This window comes from Balearica regulorum, chromosome 2 (genome assembly GCF_011004875.1).
Source record: "Balearica regulorum gibbericeps isolate bBalReg1 chromosome 2, bBalReg1.pri, whole genome shotgun sequence".
Classification (NCBI taxonomy): domain Eukaryota; kingdom Metazoa; phylum Chordata; class Aves; order Gruiformes; family Gruidae; genus Balearica; species Balearica regulorum.
Window position 1 is genome coordinate 29,955,785 of NC_046185.1, and position 15,533 is coordinate 29,971,317.

The 15,533-nt window shown below is 40.9% G+C and overlaps 1 protein-coding gene across 1 annotated transcript; it reads right to left on the bottom strand.

The window, feature by feature from the left end:
* Positions 1–524: 524 nt before the first annotated feature.
* On the bottom strand, positions 525–13,835 carry LOC104639074 (carbonic anhydrase 3). Its single transcript, XM_075743786.1, has 7 exons — positions 13,695–13,835; positions 13,411–13,608; positions 10,180–10,298; positions 8,131–8,223; positions 6,215–6,280; positions 4,059–4,214; positions 525–2,843 (listed from the first exon to the last, which is right to left on the bottom strand). Exons 1-7 carry the CDS (start codon positions 13,729–13,731, stop codon positions 2,724–2,726), a joined length of 789 nt encoding a protein of 262 aa, XP_075599901.1. The 5' UTR covers positions 13,732–13,835; the 3' UTR covers positions 525–2,723.
* Positions 13,836–15,533: the final 1,698 nt, after the last annotated feature.

The following is a 15,533-nucleotide window of genomic DNA, read 5'->3' on the forward strand; positions in this document are numbered from 1 at the left end:
AGTATCTGATTTTGTGGGCAATTAAGATATTATTTCACTTTAACAGGTTTAGTTTGTGTGCTTAAAAAGTATAAATTAATCAGGAAATTTCAGAATGATGTAACACTTAAGCTAACCAATCCACGTGCTTCTTCCAAGAAACGAAAATTCATACCCAAGTTAGTGAAATTCAAGATCAGATGTAAATTTATGAATTTGGGGAAGACGTAAGAGAATGTTTGTGTCCAGGCAAGAAATAAACACAAGAAAGTGATACAAGAAAGTATCACTTGTTCTCCTGAAAACAGAGAACAAGTGATACTGTTCTGATATCTCATATTTTTGAGGATCTATTTGATTGGATACACAGAAACCAGAATGAGAGATTAAATTAAACTCCAACAGCTTAAAAAGGTGATTACGAGAGTGTCTGTCCACCTTTGTATTAGAAGTGTATGTATCAAGGAAAAGAGTAGCAAGGTTTTCTAATAAGTTCTTGTTACTTTCAATCATCACTCAGCATTAGAAATAAAACCAGAAATCAATTTTTTATGTAAGTCAATTTATTGGTTCTCTGAAGACACAAAAGCTGTTATTTCAAGTGCAGGCAACTAATCCTGTTCTATTGCCCCAATACGAAGAGATTAAAACATCACAGTCAGTGGCTTTTAGGTAGAAAGACTCAGACTCGTCTCAGTTATTTGTGTTGCAATTTTCTCAACACTGAGATCAGCTGTGTATGGATATGAAAAGAAATTTTACAGGTAAGACATAGTACAGTAGAAAAAAATGTTGCTCATGAGCTTTCTGTAGAAACATTTTGATGTGTTGAGAAGATGTACAAATTCAGGAGTTTAAAGATCTAAGAGACTCTTAAAATCAATACCATTGCAAGTGCTGCACTCGTAATATTAAAAGCTCATCTTCTGCTAAGATTAAGCCAATGCCATAACATTTGTAAACAGGATTCAATCAATACTTTAATTTGTGCTGACATGAACTTGGTTTTTAAAATGAAACTGCTTTATAGTAAGCAAAATACACTTCTGATAAACTGAAACATTAATCCTCAATGGGAATTCAGGAATTCTTTGAACATTTCTAAATGAATACAAAGGATCAAACTCTACCCTCAGTTTCATTCCTGAATTCTCACTGAATCGTGCTGGTAATAAGAGCAGAATTTGTCCAACATTGCCCATTTATTACTTCCATGTTGGAGCACCATTTTTCTAGTAAAGGTGAAAAGTGAAATAGTGAAGGAGAACCGGGAAATTCCTTTTCTAGCCATTTGTAACCCTGCTTTTTTTGGACTTTGACATATACCTTATAAATGTTGCTGTGAATGTGTTTGTGGCAACATCTCCAGAAGAAGGCCCTCTGCCACCTACTGATGAGTTAGAGGAATACAGAGAATCCAGAAGCTTCGTTTGCAGGAGGCTTTATGCACCACCTCTGACCTCCCAATCTCCTGTATGTACAATACTGAATAATCACCCTGATGGTGAATGTAATGTAGCAGATCTTTACTCACACAGTCTGCATGTGGGTTCAACCTAGATGGCACTTGTGTTATGCTGTTTAGGAAGCATGCTGAAATGATAAAGTTTACATGATGAAGGACAGATTTAGAAGTTTGTATCTGCCAGTGATTCCTTGCTCGAATCATATGCGCAAGCTGATGTGTTTCCTCAGAAAGTAGCAGAGCTAATCAGACTCCACTTAGAGTCTCTAACTATACAGAGTTGCAATAAACAAACACTTAGGTGACTTAACCTGGATTTTTCAGTAGTGGGGAAGACAAATGAAATGTATGAGTCATCCACAAAGGCCCTCTCCATATGCAACAAAATCCCTAAGAGATGAAATAGTTAATGTGCAGACTAAGATGTCAAATATAAAAAACCAGGCAGAGCACCAAAACTAAAAATCCATCACCCTGGGAGGTAATGTAGAGCAGCAGCAGAAATGCACTTCCTCCTCAGCAATCCTAAGGCTGCTATACTAAATACGAGGCAATGTGATACCAGCAGCACTCTACAGCTGGATGGGTGAAGTAACAGCAGAAGTGAAAGAAGAAAAGATCAATGGGCAGCAACAGGACATGGCAAAGACGGCAAATGCTGAAATGATAGCAAGGTATGTTTTCTTCTTCACAGACAGAAGTTGAGTATGCCTGATTGTATCCCCAGAATACGAATCTGATCTTGGATAACAAACTATGAACAAGAAAGGGAAGGAAAAATCTGGTATGTTAAAGAGGAACTTACTCTTTGGATGTTCACTCTGGAGGTGGGGTATCTGAGGAAGATCACTACTAGAGATGCTGTAGGAGCAGGCATTTTACCTCCTGTTCATGTACTGTTGACCAACTGTTATGTCTGCTTTCCTGAACTACTGGTTCATTTTTCTGCCTTTACTATGTTTCCTTTGAAATTAATTTTAAATATTCAAACTAAGCCCATTTTTCTTCCAAGATCACATGGCAGAGAAGTGACACTATCACAAATGATGAGGCATTTGTGATCAAGAATCATGTATATCTCACATTTCCTTATTAAGGTTAGTATTTGCATACAGTATTTTTTCTGCTTTCAAAATGAGATTCAGTTTTACCACTCAGAATTTCAAGCTGAGAAACATAGATCTGGATCCAGAGGAAAAGCAGTAAACAGCAAAAACTAACTACACTTTGGGATGCAGGGATTTTCTCACTGAGGTTCAGCAGAGTGAGACCTGAGACTTCACTTGAACGAGGCTCTCACTATCCTGCCCTTCACAGGTTGGAGTGGACGCCAGTTATCAACCAGTGGGTTCACAGGTTCATTCTCACCATTCTTGGAAAGGCTACGGAGCTTCGCCATCTGCAAGGAAGACAAAATAAGGTGTTCATGTGAATTCACCTGGAAGCAGTGTGGACCTTGATGCCTAGAACAAACTCTGAGACAGAAAAGGAATTTCTTATATAATGACAAGCATACTGGTAGAGATTATTGGCAGAGATCACTGAGGCCCAACAGCTACCACTGTTTCTGTGGATCTTTACACTCTTCATCCACAGATCAGTGCATCATCTGACCCTTGCCTGGGCTTCTTCTGGATTTTTCCCTGACCCACACTCACAATGTGGAGAAAGAGTAGGGGCCTCCTGTGACCCTGCTGGGGCTGGACTGCAGTCAAATCACTTGTGAAAACAGAGCTATCCATGAAGGAGTATGCATGTCTAAGTCTACACAAGGAAATCTGATAGAAAAAGCTGGTCTGCAGTTCATATTTTGTTCTTTAAGGCAGAGAAATGTATACCAACTGGATTATTAAGTTCAGTCATTAATTCAGCACTTAGCCATTGTTCTCCAAATTAATTTAAATTCAATGTTGCTTTGTTAATTGTTACTCCTTCATCAGAATGTAAAATAAATCTGTTCTGAGAACAGTCAAATCAGTAAAAAGGCTATACCCTGACTGGTACTGCTGAAGCAGAAAATAGTATAAATAACCAAAAGTTTTAATGCAAGAAGGTCACCTTATCCAGACTGGACCTCTATTCTTTTTCCTGTGTAAATGCACATTTGAGCTATATGAATACAATTAGTATGCTAATTTGTATTAACATCCAGGTTTGCAGGTTCTAGCTAGCTTGACCCTTCTCACTGACAATTTTTAGAAAGTCAAGATCTGGACCAGCAATTTCTTAAACTGGGAAACCAGCTGCATGTCTCTCTTGCCACTTAATGCTGAAGCACAGAGAATGAACTGGGGCTGCTGTGATGGCTGAATTTTGTGGCTCGGGGGCATTTTTGCCTACGCCAGTTTTCAAAATCCCAGGAACACCTTGGGAAGAAGACTCCCCTCCTGCTGAAGCTATTCCAGGAGGTGTCTAGGAAGAGAGCATGATTCTCAAGGTCAGTTTTACAGTCCATTTCAACAGTCCATTCTGCAGGCAATTTCTCAGAGTCCTCAGCTAAAGCTTTCCTTATCAAAAAAATGCAAGGTAACAGAGGGCTTGCAAATCATCACACTGACATACTGAGACACTGTTGAGAACTGGTAAAGGAGTAGCAGAACCAGCTGGAGTTTACCTGGTCTGAGCTGACTTCAATCGGCTCCCTCAAGAGAATCCAAGTGATGCACTCCTCACAGGGGGGTGTAGTGAACGAACCGTGGTAGGTCCAGTAGTCCCGAGATTTGGGGAAAAGAATTGAAGGATCGAAGTGCTGAAAAGGAGCTTCTTTCCCCTTAGAGAAACAAAAAATAATTCTCTGCAGTAACTTTAGGGATATGCATCTTAAAAGACATCATATCTATTATTAAGGAAGTAAATAAATACCAAGATTCATGCAAAAGATCAATTCCCTTTTCTTCCTGTCCAACATTTGCCCTGCAATTAATAATAACTGACATTTTGATTCCATTAATAAATTCAAAGAAATTACAAACTGAATTGTGTGAGACCAAAGCAAATTCATTGTTACATTGTTCTATTCTGGAATTATCAAAATTTTGTTTTACTTCAGGTCACCTGGAATAAAACTTAAAAGCTGTGGCACTGCAGGTACTGGTACCCTTTCTATCCAATAGAACAGTGGCCAAGCATTTATCCCAGATTCATTACAGTCCTCTCCTCTATCTGAAGGAATTTAAAGCTTCATCTCTCTCTTCCCAAAGCTGTGCTCTAATTACAGTGTCATAGTGACACTCTCAATCTTCTTCTTGGCACTGTTACATTTTATGTAAAGAATTAAAATATTTCCTGGAAGAGTACTGGATCCTGAATATCTTACAACTAAAGGTGATTATCACCAGACAAAGGAGAACAGCAGCCACAAATAAGTAATCTTGGTAAAATGTACATGATGTCAGGAAAAGATAAATAAGAGATAAAATACAAGATGTGGTTGTTTGCCTATGTGCCTATCTTTCTCTGCTTTTCTTCAGCTACTGCTTTTTTCAGAACCACTACAGAGAACATCTGTATGTAAGAAAAGAGACCTATTTTTCTGCAGTTAGAAGTCATAAAATCTCCAGTCAGGCAGTCTCACAATTTAATGCAGTGGATATCACTGCCATCCTGCCATCATTATATGACACAGTGTTTCATAGGGTGATTGATCAATTTTTTATTTACTCTGGCAAAGTTCTTCTGCGTGTAAATGGCCAAAAAATGATAGAGGGATTATAAGAGAAAACTGAATTTGTATCAAGACAGAGATCATTGACACGTGCGCTCAGCAGAAAGAACTGAATTGTACCTGAAGACTAAGAAAAGGTTGAACATATAAAATTAATATGACTCTGAGTGAGGAGAGAACAGATTTCAGGCTCAGACCCACACATCAATGGCAGTACATACATACATAAATTAAATGCAAGAAATTTACTGAATTTGGAAGAAAGGGCTTACAAAATTTGTAAAATTCAGTCCTGGTGATCTGGTGGAATGTTCAATATCAAATTAAAAAGGGACTTTTCTTTTAGCATCATTAGAATCATAAAGCTTATCATGAAGTAGAATTGCTAAAGTATACCTAGAGGTTAGGTTTATGTTAAATAATAATGATAAATAACAATAGACGCATTATCACAATTCTTTGCAAAGACCCCCAGACCCCCTTCTGCAGTTTTATCTATGCAACAGGTATGGGCTTTGGTCCTTAAATCATTAATTACACTGAAAACCAGTTTAGAATAGGTTTGCAATGCTATTTGTGCTAGTATCACAGGAAGACAGAACCTTGGACTGGTGCAGAAAATGTACCGTGTAGTCCTTTTTATAAATTAATTCAGTTCCATCTTAAAACTAATAAAGTTTTTTATCTCCCTTACACTGACTGGGAGCTTGCTCCATCGTTCCTACTAGTTTCTTCTCATTTCAGGCTAACAAAATTTCTGACTCAACTATATGTATTTATTTTGGCCATTGCTATCCTCAAATTCAAAAAGCTTTTAATTTCTTCTTGATATTGGCACACTAGCATATTTTTACAGAGCAGTATCAATAAGACTATCAATTGTGCATGCAAGGATTGACACAAAATCCTCTACAGCAAGAATACTTACAGAAGTGAGGAGTTACATGTTTACTTAAGTAAAAGAAAGTGTCCTGCTCCACAGTCCAATGTGTCACCTCTGGTGCTACTGTTAGGTATCAGAATGATGCCAAAAAGTGAATGTGAACTTCTGATTTCTGCTTTTGCTGCTTTTCAACTACATTATATCACAAAAAATGTTTTGATACCTTGGTCTTAATGTTATCAATTTCTTCAAGAATTCTCTTCATCTCTGGTTTGAGAGTTTTTCCAACCTGTAATGCAAAACACAAGTACTGTATTTTTTCCTCATGTTCCACAGTATTTGAAAGAAATTCAGTATATCCCATCTGCCAAGTTAGGCAGCAGTACTCAGAGTATCCAGTACAGACTGACACAAAATTATGTGTGTTAAAAGAACATCGGGAATAACAGACTCAAGTAACTGGCTTTGCAATTCTAAAATGCATTGAAGGACTCTACAAAGCATCTCCCACTGTCTGAGGAACAAACAGCGCACTCAGACAGTGTCATCTACGCCCTCCAGGGCCTAGCCCTTGGCTCCTGGTTTGAAAGCAACCCACAACCACTGTGAGACATATGAACACTCAGCAAAGTACTGGCAGCCTGAAGAGCTGGATTTCCTGCAGACAGTTCAAACGTTCTGCAGCACATATGCAGTCAGATCAGTATTGATGTAAGACATATTTTGAGATTCATGTCATGATCTCCTCAAGCTATGGGGTCACTTTATTGCTTGTGTTCATGGCCTTCAGCACCTCCAAAAGCTTTGACTTGGCTCTGCATCCCAAAGGAGTGAAGATAGTATGCATAAGATATGCTGTTATTGCCATGTCGTGTTCCAAAACAGATATTCAATCTCTGTTTTACCAATACCCAAAAACCCAGTCATGGAACATGACAAACCCAGAGCAAAACAACAGCTCTGAAGCTGAAGAGCAAGAAGGGAACAGGGCAAGAAGGGCCAGAGAAGATATAGTGACACTACTTACTTTTCTAGACCTTTTAGGTGGCCTTAGCATGGTTAATAGGAACATAACATTATACTTTATAAGTTGTGTTTTACAAGGTAAAGATCTAGCCTGAAACAGACCAAAAGAAATGACAAAGGAAGAATAACTGAAGGACATAGTCATAGGGGAGAATCTGGGTAGGCGATGACCTTCTCTCCTTTGGTTTAAACTGACCACACAAAAAAAAGTCAGGCTGGCTGACAGTGTAACAGAATTAAAATGACATTGGATATAGCCTGTCCAGGGACACTGTGGCAAAACTAATTGCATCCACTTGCTATTGCTTGTACAAATGCAGCTTACTAGTGATAAAACAATAAAAGGAGAGCTATTCTCTGACACTGTGTTCAAGCTGAAATGCCCACCTGCACGTAAAATGACAGCCACATAGCTGAAGTTTGCATAATTTATCACTATTAGGTTGTCTGCCTGTTAGTATTTCTCAGTGTCCTAGACCACATGCAGATCTGACACTAGGATCACTTTCTTTCTATTATTAAAAAAATCAATTGGAAAATATTAGTACAGTATTATTTTGTTACGAAGATGCTGTATTTCAAAGTTAAAATGTTCAGTGAACTTTTTACCACCAATTCTTTCTTGAACCTGGAGCAGGTTCCTTGAACTCCTTTTGATTCCCAGCTTACATGGGAATCAGCAAGAGATCAAAAAAGGGAATCAGTAACCTTACTGACGGGCAGATAAAATATCTGCTAGCAGACAAGGGCAGGAGGGAACGCTCTTCCTACGCAGACTGTCCTCCTCACTCAGTACACACCACAGCAAAGAGCTGGTCAGCTATCAGGGACACAGTTAGCAAGCGTCCCAGGCTTGAAGCTGTGTCTCTTGTTCAATACCACCCATGATATGTGCCACTGGTGTCACGAATGGTGTCAGAAGTTGGCTCTGAACGGGTTAGTACATGGAATCTGGAGGGCCCAAGGACATATGCGACTTCAGTCTGTACATCGCTTCAAATGTTTTCCTGTAAAATGATACAGTGCAGGGAAAAACAATGGGAACTTCTTCCCTGGCACTAGAGAAAGATGAAAAATGCAGAAAATTATAAAGACTGAATATCTGCCACTTACTTTCAGAAAAATGCCCACAACGGCTACACCATCAGGTTGTTTCAAAGCTCCAGCAAAATTACCGTGTTTTGGATTCCAGTGCACCAGATGTAACTAAAAATCAATGAAACCTCAGTTAAAAATGCGAGAAATTGCCAACAGCGCAATCTTACAAGCTTTTAAATTTAATTAAGAAAAGTTTCCAGTACACAGTAAGTAAAGGAATGGACATGAAAAAGAACACTTTATGTATTTCCAATTGCTGTTCCCACACTTCCATATGCTCACACTTTCCATAAAGCATCGCTTTGCATTCAATTAAAGCATAAAAGGAAGAAAATGGAGTTTACCACACAATACATTTAAAAATTAATCAGACAATGCAACTATAAACAGTTTAACCCAAGCACATGACACACACACATGCAGTGCATAAAACACCTACTGACATGCACTTCATCTCGATGTAGATTTTTAGATCTTCAAGTTATGCAGATATCAGCTCAAGGATTTACATGGGGTTTGTATGTAGTACATACATTATTGTTTTGTATCCCTTACTACTCTCGACACATTGTACTGGAAAGGAGTGGAGATAATAGCTTGGCATTTCTTTCTCATTTCTACTTTCAACAATTATGTATTTTTAGGATATATTTCAAGTTTTTACATCTCCTTCTAGAAAATGTCTGGCTCCTGCGTATAGCTACAAATGATGCAACCAGCAGTGTGGAATCTCAAAATAAGTAGCATCTGGAATGTAGCACCACACAATAAAAATAGGATTCTGGTGCATATTTTGAATGCAAATTTTCAACTTTTTTTTTTTTTAAATGCACAGTAACATTTATTTAAAATAACAACATAAATTGCCCTGAATATAAATTAATGTATTGTTCCCTGTTTCTTTTCTCTTGAGGATAAGGATATCATTGCTAAGGATAAAGGTGGAGCAGCCATATATCTTTGATTGCATTCTAGCAAAATTTCATACATTTCAGGCTTTCTTATCCTGTCAATAAATATCTGAGTACTGCAAACAAAAGTAAAGTAAAAAGTCTGTGCTTGAACTAACCAAGAAATAGCTTGAAGAAGCAGAATCTGTCTGTTTAGTTGGCCACAGAAGGTAGAACACAGTTTGGCTGTGGCTAAGGAATGGGAAAAAAAACAAACCCAAACCATCACCCAGTCATCTCTGCAATGTTTGTGCACACTGACCCTGCAAAATACCTGCCCAAATTTTCTCCTACGATAGGTGGGCAAAGCCCCTGTAAGCTCTGCACCTTAAGGGTATAAAATAAAGGTAGGAAAGCACAACTGCAGGCTTTTTGTGGGCATAGGCATATATTTTGAGCCTATTCTCACACAAAATGGAGGAAGGAGGTACCATTTGCTAGCAATTCACTAGTATCAATAAGTGAATTCACTTATTACCTGACGAAGTCTTCAGGGCCTACAGCAGCCATTATTTTTAGCAAATTTGGACAACAATAGTTCAGTAGTTTACATTAAAAAAACCCCAAACACTTGTTCTCCACAGTTCCCGAAAATAAACACAGAGATTTTAAAGCACAGATGTTCAGAAACTAGAAGATACTCTTCACCATTCTGAATCAGTTTTAAGGTGGATCTAATTTTGAATGTCAGTTCATCAAATGTGCTTTTAGCGAGTTTTTCTATTAGTAATGCTTTCTGAAACTTAGTAATTCAAGCTATACCAGAAACAGCTATACCAAAAAGCCAAAAAACATCAGCAGAAAAACAGATCTTCATATTTGGAAATTACAGATCACTTTGTCTCAAATATTTTTAAAACATTCTAAAATACCAGCAAAAACTCCTGCTTAAAGAAGCAAATTCCATGTTAGCATATACTTGCAGAGATACATTTGTTGGCAGATGCAACTTATCACACTGCACGCTGACAAATATTCACAAGTTTCATAGACAGATTTTAGAGAAAAATCCACAGCTGAAAACTTGCAAAAGGGAGAACGGTTAATCTGTTCAGATGCACGATCAGTCGAATTCCAGTTAGTACTGAATACTACTATTAAAAGTAAGTCCTACCTCTGCTGCGTATTTCACCCCATCTATAACATGCTCAGAGCCATGGTCATCAGATGAACCCCAGTGAAAGTGAAGCTGACGCAGCCTGTAGGCTCCTGTGAGCGGCCCACCTCTCAGCACTGCAATTGATAATCTGCATCAACACTAGCCTACAAAATGCTGATATACATGCTTAACGAAGGGGGACCTTTACTTTAAAAGTGTGGAGCAGCTCTTGTAAATCCAGCTGATTGCAGTGGGGGTGACAACATTCACTTGGGCTGATTGGGGCTGAATTCTGTTCTCACTTAGGAAAAGTCCTGTTTGATGTGAAAACTGGAAGCTGCTGTGAGTCAAGCACAGAATCAAACGCCAGGCGGTCAACAAGCCCCTCTTCTCTTGGCAACTGGACGTGCTATAGTGCCCGATGTGGAGACAGAAGGTCTGTTGTGAAATGGTTGGGGACAGGACTGTGAAATGAACCCAAAGGTGCTTTGAAGTGTACCTCTAGTCCATGACCGACATACCCTTTACAGTTCAGACAACTAAACAACGGTTACAGCATAGTTTGCTGCTTCTACCAAAAAAAAAAAAAAAAACCAAACCAGGATCTATTTCTTAAAAGTGAGGGAAGAGAAGAAAGTTTAGGTCAAATGAGTTAGAGAAGTGTTCTTGAGCTCAAAAGCTATAGTCCACATTTAACATTGCCACTGACTAAACAAATTAAGAAGCTATTATTTCTGCTGTTCTTAGCCAAATAATGCTGACCATGCATCAGTCTGACAGTTTGCATCAACTCTGACTTTCAAAACATCACACCTGCTCTTTCAGTTTGGGGATTCTTTTGAGCAGGGACTGCTTAGAGGATAAGCTCTCAAATATATTTTTCATTCATTACCTAAGGCAGGAATGAGACGTGTTTCCTTACACAGAAAGCTGATAATGCAGGTCACAACTGCAGTGCCAGAAGACCTCGTTTAAATAGCATTCAAGTTTGAACTTCTACCAATAGCTTTGAAGTTCAAAGTTAACATTGAAAGAATATTTCAATCCTCTTGTGCCCAATGGTCTCAAATTAATTCTTGATATCATATGTGTTGGAATACCTACACAGAACAAGAGGTTTAACTTTGCAGTTTCTCTTTTTAGTTGGAAGGTGTCACAGCCATTGGGGGGCAGAAACAAAGCACTGCGTTGAGTTTTAGGCATGCAGTTCCTCGTATTTTTTGAGTTTGTTCATACATAAATAAATTATCATAACTAAATACAGTATTGAGTAAGCCTTCTGTAGAAGCCTTCAATGGAAAATATGTCACATTATTATTACTGTTATTATTATTGTTGTCGTTCTTCTTGTTTCACTTTTGAATGTAGGAAAAATAAGGCATAGACTCTAAGGCCCAAATCCTGACACTAGAAGTAATGGGAGGCAGGAACTTTCAGGAGCTGAATTTATGTGATCTACCTACATTTACAAGCTAAATCAGTATCAGAGCTGGAAACTCATTTAGCAGTTGTTTCTTGTAAGTGGCTCTTTCCAGAACTCAGATACTGTGAAGCATTTGGAAACAGCACTTCATAACAGTATACAGATCTAACATTCCAACATTTTCCATTCATTTTAACATTCAAAATTTTCCATGTGATTAGATCAAAAAAGCTATCTTCAAGTTAGATTTCTTTTTCCAATTAAAATTGGATCTGTGACTACTACTTATCCTCAGCTGCTGCTACTGCAGAAGCCAGCAAATGAAGGTAATAAAATATTTATGAAATTCTTTCTCATGTGGTTTTTCAGAGCTGTCAAACATTGTATTTGATTCCAATCAGACACATCCCTGTGAAAGGCTTGAGCACTAAACTACTGTCCAGCAGCCTGCAGAAAGTTTGCAACAGCAGCAGGGAGAGAATGTGCACACTGGGTGTCCAGAGGAACAACAGCCAGAGATGATGGGGAGGGGGGAGGCGGGGAGATGATTTAGAGGAAGGGCTGCACCAAGGGCTCCCCTCTCCTTGGCCAAATCAGGGTCCTTCTCCAACACAGTTCCCTGGGCAGATATATTCTTGAGCAGCCTCTGTCTAAACATTGCAGACTTTAGGAAGCTGCAAAGACGACAGAGCAGAACTGCCAAGTGAAAAGGTTCATAATCAATTTAATTGCCATGCTTTCAGTCATGGCATTGATTTTATGCAGTGTTTGTGGAAGAGCATTCTGTATTATAACAGAAGTGCAATTTATGATTTGTTTGAGACCACTGTGTAGAAACTGCAGTAATAAATACTAAAGCACCATACAAATACATAACAAAGAGATGGTCCCTGTCCTAAATAGTTTAGATTCCATCTGCGAGATGTGGAACAGTAACAGGTAGCTGTAATGGTAAATAAAGGAGTCCAAGGAAACAATGAGCTCATCAAGATAAACAAGAGAGAGAGTGATCTTTCAATGTACTGCAGACGTATTCCATTATATAGCTTACTAAGAACAAAAAAACAATACAAATGCCATCAAAGCAGATGCAGAAAAATACAATGGAAAGTAACTGTTTTCCATTAATTAGATTGCATTCCTTCTTGATATAGGACTGATCAATATTGCATGCTCTTGAGATGTCTTCACATTATACAGTATTATGATTTTATTATTCATTTTGACTGTTGTTGCCTCTCTGCATTCAGAGCTACACACTGATACAGCTCTGGAATCAAGTTTTGAACAATTTAACTTAGAGGTTCAAGACTGCTCTCTCTCAATTAAATACCAAAGCCATTTCATAGCTTTCTGGAAGCTATGAAATGCTGTTTTCATAGATTTTGCAGGCTGTGGAGGACCTTAGACTTCCCATACAAAGAGAAGAAATCAAGATCACAGTCGGTGGAAACACACGAGTTCTGTGTTTATGGAGTGCCTCAGAGCGTGCCCTAAACCCCTCTGGGCAATGCTGCCTCCCTCACAGGAACCCTGAGGAAGCGGTGTCTCTGCTGGAGGAGGTGCCCTGGGGAAAAGTCCACCTTCCAGCCGGGTCCGTATTTCAGGGGCACCCCTGCAGCTACAGCCTCCCTGTCACACCTATGGTGGACCTAAACATGGCTTGGTCCACCAGAATAAACTCCAGGAGCACCTTTTTTACGACCCAAATGGTTTTTCTTGGCCAGCCTGCGTAGGCCGGGTACCACAGAGTGCGTTTTGATTCCCAGCGCTTTGCAAACCTCAATTCCTAACAACCCCTAAAAGCCGAACCAAAAACCGACCTGATCGATCAAAAGTGTCATCGAAGACGACTCGGCAGGTGCGCCCGTTGTTCAGGATGGTTTTCGCTGCCCCGGGATCGTAACTGGCGTGCCAAGGGGAGAGAGAAGTGTCGTGCCGCACGTCTTTGCTGTTGATCTCAATGGGCGACTGCTTGTCTCCCTTGGCCATGGGGTAGTTTTCATGCCAGCGCTCGGGTCCTGGGGGGAGAAAGGCAAGGAGATGTCGCCCCGGCCCGGTCCCGGCTCGGCCCCGGCCGGCCCGGCGGCCCCGCGCCCCCACTCACCGTTGTCGCTGTCGTAGCCCCACACGAACTGGGCCATGGTGCCGCTGCCCGCGCCCCGTCTCTCACGCCCCGCGACGGCTCCGGCAACGCGGTGGCCTCCTCCCTCCCTCCCTCCTTCCCTCCCGCCCCGGGGGGCTTTTTATAGACAGCCGCAGCTTCGCGTCCTCCCCTGAGGGGTGGCCAGGGGCAGGGCGGCGGCGGGAGGCTGCGAGGCAGGCAGGGGTGGGGGGCGGTGGGGAGCCGCGGGGGGGGGGGGGGGCAGAGCCATTTTCGCCTCCTGGATGAGGCAGAGGGATGCCGACGGGGCTCAGCGACTCCTTTCGTCCCCCTCCGCAGGGCACGCCTCAGCCCACCCTGCCCAGGGAGAGGGAAAGAGGGGGCTGCGCCGGCCGAGGGCCCGGCGGGGGCGGGCGGGTGCTGGTGCTGAACCTGCGGCAGAAGCGGCGGCGGCGCCCGCAGCCCCCGCAGAGGGACGCGGAGCCGGGTTCGGGTGGGGGACCGGCTGCCTGGGGAGCTAACCTGCTGCACGGCACGGGGAGCCAGCCAGGAGGGAACGCAATACCCCAGCCCGGCCCAGCCTGCACGGTTTTCCCGTCTGCGGGCAGTGTCGCAGGCGTGGAGTGCACCCGGATGATTTTGGGGGAGCTCCCAAGGCAGGCAGGAGGCTCACAAATACTCCCATTTAACAGCTCCGACAGACGCTGTGTTTACCTGAAAGGATATCTCATGATCTGCAAAGTCATGCCGTTATGCAAAGCCAGCCTCTGCCAGCCCCAAGTGAGGCCATTCCTTGCTATTTGGTCAAATTTGGGTTTGAGGTTGTCCAGTTGATTCTCCTTTGTGCAGGGAGCTTTACACCAAACCCATGTCTCATGTTAGGCAACTTAGCAGTCGATATTTTGATCAGGAAAGCAGCTGTTTTTCAGATGATGGCGAGTTAGTGATTGGTATGGTTGTGTTAGCTGGCTTTGTCTATACATCTATGTTGAATACTCAAAGCTTTTCTTTCAAATGCCAGCTTTGCTGCAGTCTCCTTTGGCTTTGTCGGTCCGTGTTATCACTGCTGCAACTGTATCTACCTCGAGCTAAATACTACCTCAAACTTCATACCTCGAGCTAAATAATATCCCAAGCTAAATATTTGGTAGTCAGCCAAAAGCATTGCGAACCATGGAGATTTCCAACATAGTTGCAGTGAACTTGCTCAAATGCTCCTTGTACCCATCAGCACTGGAAAGTAGCCTGGAAATAAATCTGCAGCTTTGAGAGGTAGTAAACCCTTTGTATTGGTGAGGTACAGGGAAAAGGTTGAGAAGCTGCAATATGCAGCGCCTATGAGAAATTTGCTTGTATTTCATGTCCAAAAACCAGCTGAAAGATATAGGTTCCCCTTCTAGCTTACCAGTATAGCTAGGCTAACAAATAACTAAACATGGACTTTGTTTAGGGTAACTACAATGATTTCTTTAAACTCGTTTAGCAAATTTTTCTTGCTCTGAGGTTAATCATAAGTAGACATCCCCCTCCCCCTTTGAGACTCACTTAGGAATCTGCATCTGAGAAGATTTATATAGAGATGTATATAGTATCTTTGCATAGAGAAGATGTGTCAGATGGAAACTCACTAAACCTTAGAAACTTCTATGGTATCGTAAGGTGTTCCTCTTACCATCTTTGAAGATACAAAGATGTGCTCATTATCAAAGTGTCCTTAAATAAATGTAGTTCCTCCTATCTTCCTTAGGCAGAATTCAGTTAAGAAAATACTAGGAGGTGATTTAGGTACAATGGTATGGAAAATGACATCTTTTCATTTTCAGAAGAGAACTCTGAAACAAA

Excerpts from the sequence above, each read along its gene's own strand:
- LOC104639074 (XM_075743786.1), bottom strand. The coding sequence starts at position 13,731 with ATGGCCCAGTTCGTGTGGGGCTACGACAGCGACAACG. Across the intron at positions 13,609-13,694 it reads GGGCTACGACAGCGACAACG|GACCCGAGCGCTGGCATGAA; the intron begins GTGAGTGGGGGC and ends TTCTCCCCCCAG. Across the intron at positions 10,299-13,410 it reads TGACACTTTTGATCGATCAG|TGCTGAGAGGTGGGCCGCTC; the intron begins GTCGGTTTTTGG and ends TATCAATTGCAG.